General features: G+C 42.3%; 1 protein-coding gene across 16 annotated transcripts in view; it reads right to left on the bottom strand.

Moving 5' to 3' along the window:
- The window catches only part of PRP4K (pre-mRNA processing factor kinase PRP4K), a 632,535-nt gene that overhangs the window by 104,877 nt on the left and 508,116 nt on the right, over window positions 1-19,542 (bottom strand). For 10 of the 16 annotated variants that reach the window (XR_014962111.1, XR_014962103.1, XR_014962108.1 and 7 more), the window contains exons 14-16: window positions 14,405-14,491; window positions 2,364-3,123; window positions 1,785-1,831 (exon numbers count right to left, since the gene is read on the bottom strand). Coding sequence is in view for 1 of the 16 variants with exons in the window: in XM_085607184.1 (XP_085463310.1) it covers window positions 2,920-3,123; window positions 14,405-14,491 (291 nt within the window). In the remaining 15 variants the exon portion in view is untranslated. Of the gene's footprint in view, window positions 1-1,583; window positions 3,124-14,404; window positions 14,492-19,542 lie in introns of those variants that run through there. The other 6 variants (XR_014962114.1, XR_014962115.1, XR_014962113.1 and 3 more) reach the window with 3 other exon arrangements.

The raw sequence follows: 19,542 nt of genomic DNA, 5'->3' as shown, positions 1-19,542 counted from the left end.
TTTCAGGATACAATCGAAAGCTTACTTTTGAATTCTTCACACACATGGTTACAAAACGAAGAAAAAATTTGCTATAATGGCTAGGCAACGCCACTGAAAGTGATATGAAGAGGATATTCGCAACAGCCATATCTTCTCCAGACTCCTAGGGTTACCTGGCTTTTTGAGAACCTAAATGTCTCTAAGGCCCTTCATTGTGGTATGATGGTTTCCTGGCATGCGAAATGTTAGATGGCTAGTCTTTTGAAAGCTCATCGCATGACTCCGGGGTTGCTCTTAAGCCACTGCTTTCTACGGCCCTGCTCTATGGTGGATACATCCTTAGATGAACAGCATTCGGGCACTGACATTGTTTTATTTCAGCATCATCTGGAATTTCTTTAGTGCTCTGTGACATTTTCTAAAAACAAGGTTGTTCAATAATATAGCACATAGCTACATCTCAGCTAAGTGTTCTTCTGGAGATTCCTAACACCAGATATACCCTGGTGATGGTCCGGAGTGGTGTCCCTTTGACATGCCTACTTGTTCACGATAAGGGTAACTACTTTTAAAGCAAAGGGCAACAGCTCTACATTGAAGTTGCTGACTGGCCTAAGAAATCTCTATTTAGATTCCGGAATCTGCAACATAAGCTTCGATCAATGTTGAGGTCCCTGCTGTGATGCTTATAAAAAAGAGCATCAAAAAGCATATGAAGATATGATTGAGGTATTGGAGCTGATGGAGGGTTCAGAGAAGTTACACAATCTAATGATGCCCTTGCTGCAGCTACTATTAACACTTACAGGAACCTTGTGTTTGTTGAGAAAGCACCTTTTCTGCTCAACAAAGCATGCCCAATCACAAATATCAATTGCATTCCCCATCCTAGCCAGATCATATTGATCATAGTTAAAAACAATTCAGTTTGGGGTAAAGAGGTTGTGTGAAATATAAAAAAAAGTCATTCAAAAAAAGGCATTTAAATAAGAGAAACAGATAAAAGGGCAATATGCAATTCTCATAACGATGCATACTGGCTATGTGAAAATACATACACAGTTAAGCATTTTCTTTTTTTCCTTAAAAAATGAGAAAGGAGCAATGCAGCTACATCATGTTTAAGCCAATTCTCTTTCTCTAATGGTGTTTTCCTATCTAAATGCCCAATAAGAAATAAAAAAAAGTAAAGAACATGTTGCCTCTAAACAGGCATCTCCTTCTTTACTTGGCTCTGCTATATATCTGTGTTTTGGAGTCCACACATGGACATATTCTGTCTTTATGAGTATTAATGAAGATCCGATGATAAAGAAGCTTGGTTTTTGAATAACTACAAGGTTTTCAAAGTATCTAGTTACTTCTGGACTGCACTGTCAACATAATAATGAATATATGAAGGTCTTTCAGGGTTTGTTTTGCTAAAATAGGGGATTTAGCATTTAATTAATTTAAAATAGTGCTGCTATGTAAATACAGGTATACAGATGATAAAGGTTTTGGTAAAGAGCTTACAAAAGAAAAAGGGATCTTGCAACAATCTCTGAATTACCGGACTTACCCGCACTGCAGACAAAATATTTTAAAAATGGCTACAAATGCCTTGTTCACAAAAGACTTTATTATCTAATGATACATTTTGAAAACATACAGAACTCTGCATGGTCCACTTAACGTGCAGCAGAAAAACTTCACTTTACAGTAAGTGAGTGCCAACTGATTTAGGCAAGAAACACTCTGAACTCACTTTCTTAAAGAAAAGCGCCATTTACAATATAAAATAAAGGTAAAGAAGCAATTACCGCTTATAAAAAAGCAGCTGCTTTGTTTCTGAGTGGAAGTTTTAGGCCTGTATTGAAAGACAACATGATCACAAATAATGAAAAACAAACAAAGCACTTTCACCAAAAAGCAGTACACTTTCAAAAAGTGACATACAAATAGGTAAACATTTTATTTGTTTTGCCTGTTTATCACTGAAACAGAAGGACTTTCAGAGTCTAACCCCAAAACCTGTCATTTGAAACGAAGAAATGTTCTGTTATGTCCTTGTTCTGCCCCCATTTCACTGTATTTAACAAAACGTATACAAAGTCTATACAGGGAGTTGATTAAAAAAGACAAAATAAGTGATTAGAAACAGTACACTGAAGGCGCGCTGTCCATCAGATGAGCACACTGCAAATTTGTAAAGGTAATGAGCGGAGCTGAATTTAAAGCGGATGCTGTAAAATTCCACAGGTTGCAAAGCAATAAAAATAAAACCAGATCCTTTATCAAGCATGCAGGGGTTTTCTGTCACAAATGCCATCAACTCATTTGCCATCTGTTCCAGGAGAAATAAAATCTTAAAGACCAGTGACGTCGATGGATTAGCTTACCTTCAGTGTACTGAAAGCTGTACACAACCTGCTTTAAAAGATGAGATCATCCCTGCAGGCAGGCTCAAGAAGGAACAGACCCCTTTCGGCACTGACTACACCAAGGGCATGCTGCTGTGGCCTGCACACAACCTAGGGAAATGTGAATATAAACAGCATTTACGCTGGTCTATTTGTCTTTTTCTTTTTTCTTTTTTTAAAACCAAAAAAAGTAAGCCAAGTTTGTGGGGGGGGGAAACAAATCAACCTGGCATTACCTCTCCTTTATACAACAGGTACTTATATGAACGGGAACTGCATTAGCTCTTGCACTTTATGCAGTCTTGGCAATTAAAATAAGTCTACAGGGAAAATCTATTTACAAAAAGACAACAGCAGATTTACACTATCTTTTTCCAAATGGAAATACCAGCCTCAGCTGTTAATTGAAATATATCATGCTTCTTCAAATCTGAGCTGAAATATTTATAAGTTTATATACAATAATAAATTGCTGTGCAATTTCTTCAGTCTTTGTATCTTAATTACTCAAACCCTTTGAGCTTCTTCGCCGGAATTAGATTTTTTCCTGGATGAACGCATGTTGCAGGGCCTGGTTGATGCTAATTCGCTTAGCTGGGTCTAGCATGAGAATCTGGTCCAACAAGTCCTTAAGTTGGTGCACTTTTTTACGCTGCTCTTCTGGAAGCCGCTGGCACCCAATCAAGTCTGCTAGGAGGTCCTTGGTCGGATTAATGGTGCTCATGACTGTAACTTTCTCCTGAAGAGATAGAGGGGGAAAGAAAAAGCTTAAGGGTGGGCTGACATTAACATTTCTCACCATTTTCCTTCCTACAAAATACAAAGAAATGGTCTCTAGGCATACAAGACAAAATGGGGTACAGTCAATGTATTTGTACTTATAATGTAAATTAAACTGGCATTTATCAGAGAAGGGGTTGGAGGAGTTATGGGAGGAGGCAGCACCAAGCTCCACGACTGCTAACCTGTGAAGAAAGGAAAATGCTACTTACCAGTATGCATCTGTTCTTGGCATGTAGAGCTGTAGATCTGCATACTTTTGCATAGATCACCATCTGGTGCTGGGCTCGGATGTTTGCACTTTGTTATTGTAGAAGTCTTTGTAGTTACAGGTTAGGTGACTCCTCCTCTGGTTAGTAGTGCGCATGGGCATCGACTCCATCCTTAGATTGTTTTGCCATGAAGGGTGATGATGGAGTTAGTTAGGAAAAAATAGAAAGATATCCATTTGTAATATATCTAAGTAAGATAGTACTGCAACACATATAGGTGTCCGAGAAGGTGGGTGGGCGTATGCGGATCTACAGCTCTACATGCCAAGAACAGATGCATACTGGTAAGTAGCATTTTCCGTTCGAGGCATATGAGCTGTCGATCGCATACTTTTGCTAGATTAAACAGCAGTTCCCCTGTTAGCGGTGGCTACCTGTATGCGTTGCAGTAGTTTGAAAAAGTGTTTTTAGTACAGCCTGGCCCACACTTGCTTGTTGTTTTGCGTGCACATCTACACAGTAGTGTTTAGTGAAAGTGTGCAGTGTAGACCATGTTGCGGCTTTGCAAATATCATCCATGGGAATATTTCCTAAGAATGCCATGGATGCCCCTAGTTAGCTTGTGGAATGTGCTCTAGGGGGAATGAATAATGTACGCTTTGCTTTTTGGTAGCATATTTGAATACATTTAACGATCCACCTGGCAATTTCAGATTTTGATAAAGGATTGCCTTTGTGTGGCGGTGAGAAAGCTACGAAAAGTTTCCTGAAACTTTTTGTCCTTTCAATATAATAAAGAATAGCTCTTTTGACGTCAAGCGTATGAAGAGCTCGTTCTGCCACTGAGTCTGGTTGATGAAAGAAGACTGGGAGCTCAACGGACTGGTTAAGGTGAAAAGCTGGAATGACTTTAGGCAGGAATTTAGGGTTTGTCCAAAGAACCACTTTGTTGTGATGTATTTGCAAAAATGGTTCTTGTATGGTTAATGCCTGGAGTTCATCCACTCTTCTGAGGGATGTGATGGCCACAAGGAAAACTACTTTCCATGTGAGGAACTGTAACTCACATTTATGCAAAGGTTCAAATGGGGGACCCATGAGTCTTTTAAGGGCAATGTTTATGTTCCATACTGGAGAGGGGGGAATTCTGGGAGGAATTACTCTAAGACCTTCCATGAAAGCTTTAATGGGAGGTACTCTGAACAAGGACAAGTGTTGTCTATTCTGTAAGTAAGCTGCTGTAGCGGCAAGATGTAATCGTATAGATGTGTATGCCAAATTACATCTTTGTAGGTGCAGGAGACAAAAAAGAATGTTTTGAGTGGAAGCATCTAGTGGATTGATCGTGTTGTTATTGCAGTAAATAACAAATCTTTTCCATCTAGCTGCATAGCATGCTCTAGCGGTAGGACGTCTAGCTTCTTTAATGACGTTCATGCAATCTGGTGGGAGATTGAGGTAACCAAACTCTAAGACTTCAAGAGCCAGATTGCTAGGTTCAGTTGCGCTGGTTCTGGATGTTTTATCTCTCCATGGTTCTGTGTGAGAAGCTTTGGGAAGAGGTAGAGCTTTTGGTGTGTGACTACCAAGAGTTCCAGTAGTGTTGTGAACCATGGCTGTGGTGTCCATGTTCGCGCCACTAGGATCATTGTGAGAGACTGTTGTTTGAGTTTGCGCACCAGTAATGGAATGAGTGGGAGAGGCGGGAAAGCGTACGCAAATCTGCTTGACCAATTCATCCATATCGCATTGCCTTTGGACAATGGGTGTAGGTATCTGGAGACGAAGTTTGGGCATTTTGTGTTTAAATGTGTGGCAAACAGATCTATGTCTTGATGTCCGCACATTTGAAAGAATGGATGAATAATGTGCGGATGAAGTTCCCATTTGTGAATCTGCTGTTGTTGACGACTGAGCAGATCTGCAATTTGATTGTGAATCCCAGGTAGATGCCCTGCTAAAAGGTATATCTTTTGGGGGATGGCCCATCTCCAAATGCTTTGTGCTAGTTGTGAAAGCTGCAGAGAGTGTGTTCCGTCCTGTTTTTGTATATAGTACATTGTTGTCATGTTGTCCGTTCAGACGAGGACAGCTTTGCCTATTAGATGTTGCTGAAAAGATTTTAGGGCGAGAAATATAGCCAGTAATTCCAGGTGATTTATGTGGAGAAGTCTTTGTTGAGGGGTCCACATACCCTGGATAGTGTGATTTAATAGATGAGCTCCCCAGCCGGTGAGCGATGCATCTGCTGTGAGCACTATTTGTGGAACAGGGACTACGAACGGCCTCCCTCTGGAAAGATTTTGTATGTTCCACCATTGCAGAGAGCGATATGTGCGGCTGTCCACCAACACCAGATCTGTAAGTTGACCCTGAGCTTGGTACACTGTTGTGCTAGGCATTCCTGTAATGGGCGCATCTGGAGTCTTGTGTAAGGAACAATTAAGATGCAAGAGGCCATCATCCCTATTAGCTGCATGAACACTCGAGCTGGTAGTGAGTGCTCCAGCCGAAATGTTGCTATGAGTGCTTGCATACTGGTTATCCTGGTTTGGTTGGGGTATGCAAGGGCTTTGGAAGTATCTATTGTTGCACCTAGATACTGTGGGACGGTTGGAGATGCGACTTGGTGAGGTTTATTGTGAATCCTAATTTGTGTAGCAGCTGGATTGTGTGGTGTGCTTCTTGCACACAAGCTTGGTGTGACCTCGTTTTTATGAGCCAGTCATCTAAGTGGCGAAACAAATGGATGTGTTGTCTCCTTAAGTGGGCTGCTACCACCGCGAGGCATTTTGTAAAGACTCTGGGTGCTGTTGTGACTTTGAATGGTAGGACTTTGAACTCAGTGTTGTTCGTCCACTACAAACCGTAGGTATTTTCTGTGAGCAGGGTGAATAGGAATGTGAAAGTAGGCGTCCTTGAGATCTAGAGTGGTAAGGAAATCGCCTTGTTGAAGCAGGGGCAGGACCTGTTGTAGTGTGACCATGTGGAAGTGGTCCGATTGTATGTACTGGTTTAAGGGTCTCAGGTCTCATACAGGTCTGAGAGTTCCGTCCTTTTGGGAAATTAGAAAGTAAAGGGAGTAAATCCGTGTTTTGGTGATGTACGGGAACCGGTTCTATTGCATGTTTTTGCAAGAGAGAGAGAACCTCCTGCTTGAGAAGCATAAGATGTTCTGTGGACATTGGACGTTGTTTGGGAGGTATGTTGGGGGGGGGGGAGTAGAATTGAGTTCCAGGCAGTAACCATACTGGATAATTTGTCTTACCCACTTATCTGTGGTGATGGAATTCCACAGAGGTAGGAACTGTGATAGTCTTCCCCCGACTGGAGTGGAATGGTCGGGGGGGAAGTGCAGGGAGGTCACTGTTTTGTGGTGGGAGAGTTGTGGGTATTAGAACCGCGTCCTCTCCCTCTGTTATTGCCTCTGTAATTCCCTCTATAGCAACCTTTATTAGGGGAATTTTGGGTGGGGCTTTTTTAAGTGGAAGAGTTGGCTTCTGTGCCAATGGTCTTGGAGGCTCCTCTATAAAAGCAGCGACGAAAATAACCTCTACTAGTTGTCGCTTGTAGAGCCCCCATGGATTTGGCAGTCTCTGTGTCCTTTTTCATCTTTTCTAAAGATGTGTCCGTAGTAGGTCCAAACAAGTGTTCCTGATCTAAGGGCTGATTGAGAATGATAGACTGCACTTCTTGCTTAAAGCCAGATATGCGCAGCAACGCATGTCTACGTAATAAAACACTTGTAGTTATTGCACAGGATGCTGTATCTTCTTCATCGAGGGCACATTTTATTGATGTGTTAGTAATTAACTTTCCCTCTAGTATAAGATAATTTGCTTTGTTCTTATGTTCTTCAGGGAGATGCTGCATGAGCTTTTCAAGCTCATCATAGTGGGCCCTGTCATACTTTGCTAGTAAAGCTTGTGAATTAGCAATGCGCCAAAAGTTAGCTGCCTGAGATGCAACTCTTTTACCTGATGCGTCCAGTAACTTAAGATTCTTTGTCTGGCAGAGGGGCGTCACCTGTGGTTTGAGAATGTGCCCGTTTGCGGGCGTTTGCCACTACTAACGAGTCTAGAGGGAGTTGCCCTTTAATATAAACTGTATCACTTGGAGCTGGTTTGTATTTTTTCTCAATTCTAGGATTAAGAACCCTACCCCTGACAGGGTCCTTAAAACCCTCAGGGGCATGTTTAATGATCCCTTTGAGCATAGGGAGAGTAATTGTTGTCTTTTGAGGTTGAGAGAATTTCTATAACAAAAAGTCCTCCTCATGAGGGTCTGAATGGAGTTTGACCCCGTGGAATTGCGCAGCTCTATTTATTAGTTGCGCGAACCCCACATTATCATCTGGAGGGGATGGTCTGGAGGGATATAGATCTGGCTCAGGTACATCTGGGACATTATAATTGTCCCAAGAGTCATGAGGCGGGCTACTGTGAGTGTCATCATCAGTATCCGTATTATGTGGTGAGTGTATGTCTTCATCCTCATCTTGTGGTGCAGGTGAAAGAGGAGGCACTGGAGAGTGTGCTGGAGAAGGTATAGTGTTTGGAGGCTGTGGATGTGGAGAGAAAGGCCTCATAGGAGAGGTGGATGAGTCTTTCTTCTTGGATGGTATCTCAGGAGTTTCTGAAGGGTCCAATTTCCTCTTTGTAGGTGGTATAGAGGTGACATGTCCAGTAATGGGGTCAATATGGAGTGTTTTTTGTCTAGGATCCAGTGGATCTGGATAGAAAAGTTCTTTGGATCCGTTGTCTTTTTTCAGCGCCAAAGATTTCGGTTCCGAGTGGTGTTTTGGCCTGACCTCTTCAGCTGTAGGAGGGGTTTTTGTCTCCGAAGGACTAATTAGTTTTTTCGGATCCGAAGACTTAGATTTAACTTGCTTTGGTGCCAAAGAATCCGGGACCTTGGGTTTTGGCGCCGAAGATTCTGGTGTGGACGTGACCTTGGGTTTATGCTTCGGTACCAAAGATGGTTTTTCAGCACCGTGATGTGGTTGGCTCGATCCCGAGCTGTCTGAAGGCTTGGTGTGCTTCAGAGCCCGGCCCAGAGGCGGGGATTCTGAAGTCTTGTCTCGGTGTCGACCCAGACCCGAAGGTGAAGGTGTTACCGGAGCCTTTTCTTTTTTCGGGGCAGGGGCATCGACATCAGTACTTACGCTCCGTTGACCTGGAGTTATTGTCTGGTCTTCTGAGTCCGATACTTCGGCTTCGGAGACGCTGGCTTGCTCATCTCCTGTCTCTGGATCATCGGGGCCTGCCTCGAAGATGTTGTCCGGTGCTTGAACGGTCGATCTGGACATTTCGTGACGTTGAGCCAGGTGATCACGTATAGTCTTCTTAGACCTGAAAGAGTCACAGGCCTGACAGTGACTCGCGTGTTCTGGCGAGAGACAAAGGTTGCAGACCTCGTGGAGATCTGTGTGTGGGAATTTAGCCCCACACTTGCATTTTTTAAATGGAGTCCTTTCCATACGCTGGATGATGGAGCCGATCGGCCCAATGGCCCATGTCGACGACTGGACTCGAAAATTTCTTTGGAAATGGATACGCGTCGAGAGAGATCACGATTGAAACAATATCGTTGAGCGGTGAGAGTATTTGTGCGTCGAAGGGCAATCGAACAACGTCGACCCGGAGCGCAGCAAATTACAACCGAACCCGATGGCGGAAAAAAACTATCTAAGGATGGAGTCAATGCCCATGCGCACTACTAACCAGAGGAGGAGTCACCTAACCCGTGACTACAAAGACTTCTACAATAAAGTGCAAACATCCCAGCCCAGCACCAGATGTCGATCTATGCAAAAGTATGCGATCTACAGCTCATATGCCTCGAACATATATCTCAAGAAAGACAGAGAGCAAGATTGTACATCATCTTGGGAGGGGCAACAGAGGAGAGTCCTAAAAAAGATGGCTTCTTTCACTCACTGTTCATAATAGTGAGCCAGAAGGAATTGGGCATTGATTACAGAGTATTTCTCTGATTAATTTACAGGAGTTATTCGTGCAATTTGCATTGACTAAAACCTGCAAAATAACAGATGATACATATAGGGAAGCAGAGTTCTGAAGGGTAGAACAGAGTTAATATGGAAGGATTAAGAATGCACATAAGCCCAAGTGTGGTGTGCATCTCAGGTCGAAGCAATGTTTTGATAGAGGCTTAATTTGATAATTTCTGAGGAATATGCTGGCAAATGCTTGACAATGCCTCCAACTCCCTACTCAAAGAAAGAATGTTCTTTACACTTGTTTGCATCATGGAGCTCGAAGACAAATTTAGGTGGCACCTGTGCAATCTCCTTGGAAGCAGAGTGGTCACGCCCTACTGCTAAGACCTGCAATGCAAGTAAGGCAAAGAGGTTCTAACTGGAATAAGTGCAGCAGTTGAAGGGATGGCTCAGAAGTGGCTTGTGAAGAAAGAGAGGAGAAGTAGCTCACTTCACAAAGGCCTAATTTAAACACCTATGTCTGGCTCTGGGGGAAAAAAAGCAAACAAGATAAAACACACAACTACCATAAACGATACATAAGTCTCCATAATCTCATTTACAAAGGACAAAAAGATTGGAGACCATTAAGCATTCACTGCTGGAACAAAAGAAGACCCGTAGTACACTGGCAGATGGCAATGCAGCAAAATGCGTAGTGCATGCGATATATTCAAGGAACTCTTACAACTTGAAATCTCAAATCATTATCAGGTAAAGTTTGCAAATGGCTACAAAATGATGAACAAATTACAGATATTAGACTGTTTGATTCATATGAATATAGAATCAACCTAAAAGTACTTTAGCAATAGGGCAACTTGATTTATACATTTAACTCAAACAATTTTCCAAAAATTGTGTAAATATTCCACATGCATCACTTCAGGGTGAGCCTAAAAACACAACCCTAAAAACTGAACAGCTTTTTATTTACGCAACATAATGGAGGACTTAACCAACAGCAATGGTCTTTTTACTTAGGATCTAGATGACATGGAAAACTAATTTCTTTCCTCGTGATTTACGATGACCCTTCTTGGATACAGACTATACCCCCAATTCCAGGATATTGGGAGCTATCTACTTTCAATAATAGTAAAAAGAGGGTGAAAGCTGCTACCCCCTTTCTAAATGAAAATCCCTCCCACCCTGTTCCACACTCCTCTCAAAGGTATCCAGAACATATCCACACATTTCTCTAGTCTGTCGAGTACAAGGACACAACAAGAACATCCTTGCCATACATTAAGACATGATAAAATTTGGACCCTGTAACACATGCACAGTTTCCACCATCCTCACACCAGCTCTCCCTTTATAGACACATCTACAAGCAAATCTAGAACAGAACACACTATACAGATCATGAGTGCAATATAGTCCAGATGGTCTTTAACAACACTCACTACCTAACAATTACTTAATTCGCATTCTGCACGCTACGTAATGTGCATGCCAAAGAACTTAGATGGAACCCAATCGATTTGGTCAGACCTCATGGCACACTCCTAAACACAAAACTCAATACCTTTTTAACCTTTAAGACACATAACATTAAGATACGAGACATAGTAAAATAACTACTAATATATCCTTTTTACAGCTTCAGAAGCCAAATAAGACTCCAATCTACAATAGAACGCTCAAAACCCAAGTTAGAAACTATCAGCATATTACCAGTGCAAGGCCATAGTAATGCCAGGAGTGCACATCATACCAAAGGTCAGAATATAAGAAATAAAACTCCAAAGCTAGAGTGCAACACAGAAGATACTTCAAAATGTGCAACGCGTGGGGAAGGTCTACACAATCGATGAACATACCAATGCTATTGCATAGGTGCTGGTTTTAAACACATACTGACATCCAATTGGAAGGTTCTCTCCCAAAGACACGACCCCAATAAAAAGTTATACGATGGCATTCAAGACTATTTACAGAAAATCCCCCTCATGAATCTAATTATTCACAAATTACTCTGCAAATTAGAAACTACTGCAAAACACATGCTACACTGTGTGTTCTTTAGAGATCCTTCCTCTGAATTGTTCAGACCCAGTTTATGTCCTTTATAACCAAATACGAGCTATGTTATCCCATCCACAGTTTAATTGCATCAACAAATTATACTTCATGTCTAGGGAACACAGTTGGGTATAAGGGTTATAGCGAGCACTCCCTCTGACTCATTCTCAGATCACAGCCACAGAAGTTCATTAAAATACTAAAATCATCAGTTGTTAGGCTCCAAACTTTTTATCTAAGTCTCTACCACAAGTAATCATTCCTCATTCATTAAATCACCCAAATGCATGTTACTATGCACCACTCTTTTAAGAGCAATTTTACAAACAAATATCCCATGATCTCTAGTGCATTCTTGCAAAAAAGAGGTCAGAGGCAGCCAACATAGTAGTGTGTAGTTTAGCAAGATAACCTCGCTGGACTAGCAGCACATTCAACTTAACAAATATCCAACAAAATTGCATACTAAACATTTGCCCTACAACCAAACACACTCATCATTGAACCATGATTCCAAGGTGTACAAAACCTATACCTTTGCCAGGAAGCACACAGATAGACCATAGCATTAACAAGGCAATACCACTAGCAGAAATACACTACACAAATTCCAGAGCTCAGAAGAAGAATGGTGCTCTATCTTTGCTAAAGGCTTTTGGGAATTCAGTCTTGCTGTCTCTTCAGTTGGGGCATAGACTACAATGATTTTAGCCAGTAAAGGCACACTCAGTGTAAATGTTAAGGATTTGCCTCATCCTGCATGGGACTATGACTGTAGTAACTTTTCCTGCAGACCTCAGTGGTATCGCCTGGACCACCACATTTGCTGCAAAAGGTACGCCAGAATTTGTGTAAGACCTGGTGGGGAGAAGTGGATTAAGCAGAACAACATCTGATATGATGAATATGGGAAACCTTTATTCAACTCTATTGAGACCATCATGTTTACCGAAGTCAGTGCTATTGGAATTGCCCTTGGATTGGTGAAAGAAGGCTGAAGAAAGTTGTGGATGGAAAACTGTAAATGAAGGTGGAGGATCTGAAAGCCAGGGGCATTTATCCTGTTAATAATAGTAGCGATAGTGATAAAGGAAATTAAACAGAGATCATTGCCAGTAGGACTTGGCCTGGCACTGGCATCATTTGTTGAAAAAAGGCCCAAAAGATATCCCACACTTCAAACTATGAAGCTATGAACCTGGTGACTGAGCCCAACATCTATACTTCTAGGTCCACATCCATCACTATGGATACCATGGTGGTCAGACTGGGTTCCTAGACAGCCATTGTCTAGCAAGAACCTTCTGCAACACTGCAGCAATAATAACTTGCCACCGGGCCCAGGTACAAGGTCCAGGTACAACACTATTGTACTTTCCAAAAAATCACCCATGTGCCCTATCTGAAGGTTTTATCCTATACCACTTGGCCCCAGTCCACTGCTTCAAAGAGGGATAAAGAATCATCCAGGTATCATTTTCACCAAGGAACAGTAAAGCAAGCTAAGAGTCAAGTGTTAATTAATATTGGCCCACCCGACATCTGATAAACTACCCATACACTAATCACAGGGAATGCACATGTGCCCAAGGGCACACTATCAAAGGGTATATGCCTCTAACATGCATTTGTTTTATTCAACCAAGGTGAACTGGGCAAAGCAGTAGAGGTCCAGTAATTTCTGAAAAGCAAACTTTGTGTAGTGTAATTGGGTTTTATGAAAGGTATGGAAAGACATGCCAGTGCAACAATTCGGTTACGCTTCAGAAGCACCTATGTGTAAACTAGCAATGCATTTATAGAACTGGAACTTGAAAACATCCTGGAATTAGATATTTCTGTAGTTAAGCTAGTTACAGAACCTCTGCATAGGCACAGGTTCACATGATGATCAAGATACCTCCAAGAGCATTCTGGCTGAAGTGCTATAAAACTAAAGGAACACAAACCTGAGAAAAATGGATTCTCCTATGTCACTTGCAACACCCAAATATTCGTGGGGAGAGGCAAAACAATAAAGGTGCCCTATTAAAAAGTTCTGCAAACCCAATTTTTAAAAGTCTGCTTCAGAGCATGTGTTTTGACAGGAATGGCATGGTTGGCATCCGTTTGGGAAGAGCAAGCAAAAGCTTGGGTAATTACCATGGAGACTAGAACAATTGCAAAAACAAAGAATCCTTACGATGTGCCTGAACGCTGTAAGTGGAAATTAAGAAAGGAAATATATGTGCTAGCTGATGCAGGGGGTGGAGTGGCGGGCTGTGGGAGTTTGCCATGCACAAACGCTTAATACCTAATCTGCATGCCTTGCCTTTTGCGTGGGATATCTAACTGTAGCATTCTATGTAGAACCTTAGAGCTGTCCAAGTTTTACAGCATCTCTTCAGGACTAAAACCATGGCATTTGAAAGCATAGCAAATTGGCTATTGATTAATTTGTAAACTACAGACTTCAAGTTTTGAGGAAATACGATGGCTAAGGATTACAGTTAGTTTTAAAAATAAGTAGGTTTCTGAAGCCAAGACACCTGACTCAATTTACTAATATGATGAAGTAAATGTGGAATTTAAAAAAGGCGTGTTTCAGAACACAACCCATTGTGGAATGCAGATGGAACATCAAAGAGAGCATGGCTTTGCTTTTCAGGTCCCATCCATCTGGAGTGAACTTCATGATTTGCCAAAGACAAGAAGCAGATAACTAAATGTTTAGGGCATTACTAAATATACTTCTTCCATTCGTCTCAAATATTCTGCTCTGGAGAGCAGCCAATTTCGAGACAACTCACCTGGTACACAAATTATTATACATACATCATTAAGAATCAACTTACAACTTATTATCTAAAAGAGCACAGAGAAAAGTTCCAAATAATACCAAAATACAGTTTGCAGCCTACAATGAGGGTCTGCTGCGTATTTAGCAGAAGGCAGGCACATTTTCAACATACATTCAGAAACTCCAGATATATAACAGAGAAAAAGTAATGGTAACTTACCCTTTCTGTCACTTTATCTACTTCAATATACATGAAGTTGAGATTTTGATCAAAGTGCTGATCTTTGAATACACCTTTTCGGATCATCTGAAATAAAATAAAGTTAACATATTGAACTCAAGCTTCACTTCCATCTAAGCAACATACCAATGCAACAATATTGCCTAGGCATGTTTTCATTTCATCAGGGTATCTCAGTTTTGCCTTTTTAATACATTCATGTCCATGGAAGAGTTTAGGATGACAGAACACAATCCATGGCTCTTTAGCTATGTGAAACTGACATACTAAATAGTCACTCCCTAGATTATCTCTCTCAAGACTTCTTAGGAAGAGCATAAAAGAAGAATTTACTCAGTAACACCTTTTCTGGTAAAGGCCATCTAAGCGCTAATTCCTCACCCTGGAATATTCCCCAGGCACCAGATTGGATCCGGAAAATATTGAGCAGTTCCTCTGCATGCCGTTAGGTGGTGTAGTTCAGCTCTGAGTGGCGTTGTGTGACAGAAGTGAAATTGTGGTGCCTATATAGATGCCACCTGGGCGCACTGACATAAGTTTCCTTTGTGATTAGTTTGGCGACAAAAAACACAAAGCCACGTAAAAGCCAGTGTTATTTTCATGACCAGTGTGCAGACTAAAGAGAGCTTTGTGGGTAAAGAGCCCAGTTTACGGACCCGGGACGATGAGAGGGTCAGAGAGGAATCTGCAGTTAGATAGAGTCTCTACCAGAAAAAAACATTACTGAAGGTAAGTAACGTGTTCTTCTGATAGAGATTTATACCCGCACATTACTCACCTTAGAATAGATACTGAAGCAATACCTCCCTGGAGCAGGGGTCTGCAAACTGAGTTAGGTCATAAAGTCCTGGAGGACCCAATGGGCAAAATTCCTATCACGACAGACCTGCCTATGCATGCATTAGTGCTTCGTAAACATATCAAGGGACGTCCACGTGGCAGCTTGGCAGATGTCAAGGACAGGTACCCCACCAGTTAATGCAGTAATGGCAGCTTTTTTCCTGGTGGCATGAGCCCGCAAGCCCCTAGAGATCTGCTTCCTTGCCAGTACGTAGCAGATTTTTATGCAGAGTACTATCCATCTTGAAATGCCTCGTTCCTGCACAGTCTTGTCCTCCTTCGCTCTGGTGAACACAATGAAGAGCTGATAGTCCACCCCATGATCTTTGGTGAGGTCAATAATGAATGACATAGCTCTTTTAGTGTCCAAACGATTAACCTCTCCTCCCCCGTGGACGGATGAAGTGGAGCATAGAATGCAGGCAGAGTAATGTTTTGGCCTATGTGAAGAGGGGTGACCACCTTTGGAAGGAAAGAGGCACACGTCCGAGGACCACTTTGTCAGGGAAGAAGTTGGTATATGGAAGTTGGGCAAACAGAGCCTGAAGCTCACTGATTCTCCTGGTCGATGTAGTGGTCATCACAAACACTGTTTTCCAGAGTCAAGACCTGCATAGGGCTGCTATGAAGAAACTCAAAGGGAGAACACACAAGAAAAGTGAGAACCAAATCAAATCACAAAAGGAGTAGGCAGGAATAAATGTAAACTTTTGAAAACCGAGTCACAACGTGTGACAAACAGGGAGGGTTGATCTGGCAGGCACAAGAAAGCACAAAATGGCTGACAAAAAACCTTTAATGGTGCCCAGAGCAAGGCCTTGTCAGGCTAAAAAACAAGAACAAACAAGGAAACCTTTGCAAGAGGTGTAGTATGGGTGTCCACTTGGCGTAAGGAATACTAAGACACAAACTTATTACAACCGCAGGCATAGACAGTTTTTGTGGAAGGACACCTTGCTGCCAATATAATATCACACACTTCAGGAGGGAGATCGAAAACCCTCAACTGTCGCTGCTCAATCTCACTGCATTGAGGTGGAATGTGCGCAGGTTCGGGTGCAGGACCCTGGCATGTTGCTCCAATAGGAGATTCTCCCAAAGACACAGCCTGACCGGCGGAAAGATGCTCATGCTCAGGGGTTTTGATACCATACCTTCCCAAGCCTAATCCATAGCCACTAGGATGACTTAGGCCCAGTCGGTGCTGATCTTCTTGAGAACTCTGGACGGGAGCTGTATTGGCGAAAAGGGGTACAGGCGTCCAGAGATCCGCTTTGGAAATTGCATTGCTGAAGTGCAGACATTGCGAGTTCTGGGCAGTGCCAAATAGATCGAGCCAAGGTTCACCTTAGTCTCAGAAGAGACCCTGCACCACCTCTGGATGCAGACACCATATGTGATCCGTAAAGCATCAACGTCTAAGTTAGTCTGCCATGATGTTCAGAGATCACGTCAGGGGTTGTACGACCACTGACTTCCGGCAACATCCAGAGGCTCAGAGGCTCCTGGTACAGGGTCCACGACCCCATCCCGTTTATTGCAGTATCACATGGCGATGATGTTGTCCGTGAACACCTTAACCATCCTTCCTTTGATGAATGGAAGAAACACTTTCAATGCCTAACAAAATGAATGTATCCATCTGTAAAGCAACTGCTGCTCATTTAAAGCGCTCTGATACCTTCGGGTCAAAAATGTCAACAGAACAACTCTAAACTCTACCAAGTTGCTTTGGAGTTGAGATTCCAGGAGACACCACTGTGAGATCTGGGTACTTCAGAGGAACTTCCATCAGGGTCAGGGTCAGCCACAAATGTACATCCAGATACGACACCATCAATACTGGAAAACATAAGAAATATCCCTTTGTTTAACCTGTCTACTACTAATATTGATACGGAAACTGTGACTTATCTAGGGGCCTTTCCTTCGTCCCCACTATTAACTTCAATAAATTTGAATTTTTGAAAGATCTACACCTATTTTCCATAAAATCAGGTTAAAAAAATATTTCCTTACGAGACCCTCCCCTGAGACCACTGAGAATGTGTCTGGATTGAGACCCCCGTCCAATTTTACTCCTACCATGGATGTAGTTGGACCCGAGGTAGGTATCTTTGAGAAGGCCGTGACCACCAAAATTGACAAAATCATCAAATATGTGCCTAAACCTCCATGCAATCTCTCCAGAGTTGAAAACACTACATTGATTTCTCTGAAAGAAAATAAACTTCTCACGATTAGGCCCTGTGACAAGGGTGGGGGCATTGTGATTTTTGACACCCCCTCATACGTTGAGAAAATGAACACGCTCCTTGCCTCCACCAGACATTATAAACGGATTGTTAAGAATCCTGAACCTGCCTTGAAACAACGCATCCTGTCCATGGTAGAGATGGCAGTTGACATGGGATACATATGTCCCAAGGAAGCGGAGATTTTGACTCCCAGTCATACCTTTATGCCCATCATTTACGGGGTCCCCAAGAACCATAAGAATGTCCTTGACCCGCCCCTTAGGCCTATTGTATATACGATTGGATCCGCCGCCGAGCCCCTTTCCAAATATATTGACCGTTTCTTAAAACCATTGGTCAACAAATTAGAGTCCTTTGCTAAGGATACAGGCCATTTCATTGCCAAAATTGAGGGAACTCCTTACCATGCAGATAGGAAACTCTTGGTGACATTGGACCTTGAGTCCTTATATACTAATTTCCCCCGGAAAGGAGCACTGATGGTGATGCAAGAGATCTTGTTCTCTGAACCAGGGATTAGCAAAGCCCCATTTATCATCCAATGCCTCAAAGTGGTTCTCAGTGAGAATTACTTTGAATTTAACCATTGCTACTTCCAACAGGTTCAGGGAGTAAGCATGGAGGGCCTCTTGTGCCCAAAGTATAGCCTGTCTATATATGGGGCACTTTGAGCAAGTAAACATCTACAATGAGATGGCCCCCTTCTATGAAAATGTTCGAGCATGGTCTCGATTTATTTACAATATCTGCAGGGATTAATGCTGCAGACAGCAACCTTAAATTTACTGCCAACTCTAGCAATTGCAAATTGGAGTTTCTTGATGTCTGGATTGAGCACAACCAAAATGAACTTTATGTGTCTCTATTTATCAAACCTACTGCTAGAAATACGCTATTGCAGTATGGTAGCTACCATCCTCGCTGTCAAAGGGACAGTATCCCTTACAGCCAGTTTCTTCGTATACGAAGAAACTGTTCTGACATCAAAGACTTCCAAATTGATTAAAGAATCATTCAAACGGGCGAGATACTTCAATCGTGATTCCATGTTTTTGCCTAAGGAAACAAAACCTATGAACAAACTGGTTTGTGTACCCAGACACTCTAACATCAACCACAAATTGAGACAAACCATTAACTTGTGTTGGTACCTTCTTAACATGGGCAATGGTGAAGAAAACAAGTTACTTACCTGTAACTTTGGTTCCCCAGTATTGGTAACTTTCATAGATTCTCATGCTTTGTATCATTCCCCGTCGTCAGAATGGGAGCCTCGGTAAAGAAAAAAAATATATATATATATCTCATAACCATAGAAACAAAAGAGAAAAATAGGCCTAGGCCTCCTCTCATTTTGTAGTATATCACCCTCTTTGTGTAAAAGAGCCCAAACTTTTTGCCAGGACCAATCAGCACAGCCTCACCCCTTGGAACCTTCCTGAGAGAGCTCAGAGCCTCAGATTTTCGTAGCCGTTGTGCCAACAGCCACTACCTCAGTAAACCGGCAGAGCTTTCCCAGGGGAGGTGGGTGGGCGCATGAGAATCTATGAAAGTTACCAATATTGGGGAACCAAAGTTACAGGTAAGTAACTTGTTTTCTTACCCCAGTATTGGAACTTTCATAGATTCTCATGCTTTGTATCAGAATAGTAAGCAGTACATCAGAAAAGCACATTTTGGAAGACACCTGGCGTTACATAACCATCTCAGTTTACATGAAAATACAATCATTACTGAACCAGATGTGCTTACCAGGATGGAGGGATTGTAGGGAAAGCTCACCTCTCATTGAAAAAGATTCCGGAGGACTGCTTGACCCACAGCAGCGTCATCTCGTCCCACCGATTCCAGGCAGTAGTGTTTCGTGAAGGTGTGTACACTGCTCCACGTTGCTGCCCTGCAAATGTCTTTGATAGCAACTCCAGCAAAAAGAGCCACTGAAGACGCCATCGCTCTCGTAGAATGAGCACGGGCCCTTCTGTCCAAAGGTTTGCCCGCAGCCTGATGACAGTATTGAAT

The sequence above is a fragment of the Triturus cristatus genome, chromosome 5_2, assembly GCF_964204655.1.
Source record: "Triturus cristatus chromosome 5_2, aTriCri1.1, whole genome shotgun sequence".
Classification (NCBI taxonomy): Eukaryota; Metazoa; Chordata; class Amphibia; order Caudata; family Salamandridae; genus Triturus; species Triturus cristatus.
The sequence above is the reverse complement of the archived record's forward strand: the minus strand, read 5'-3'. Positions and strand labels throughout refer to the sequence as shown.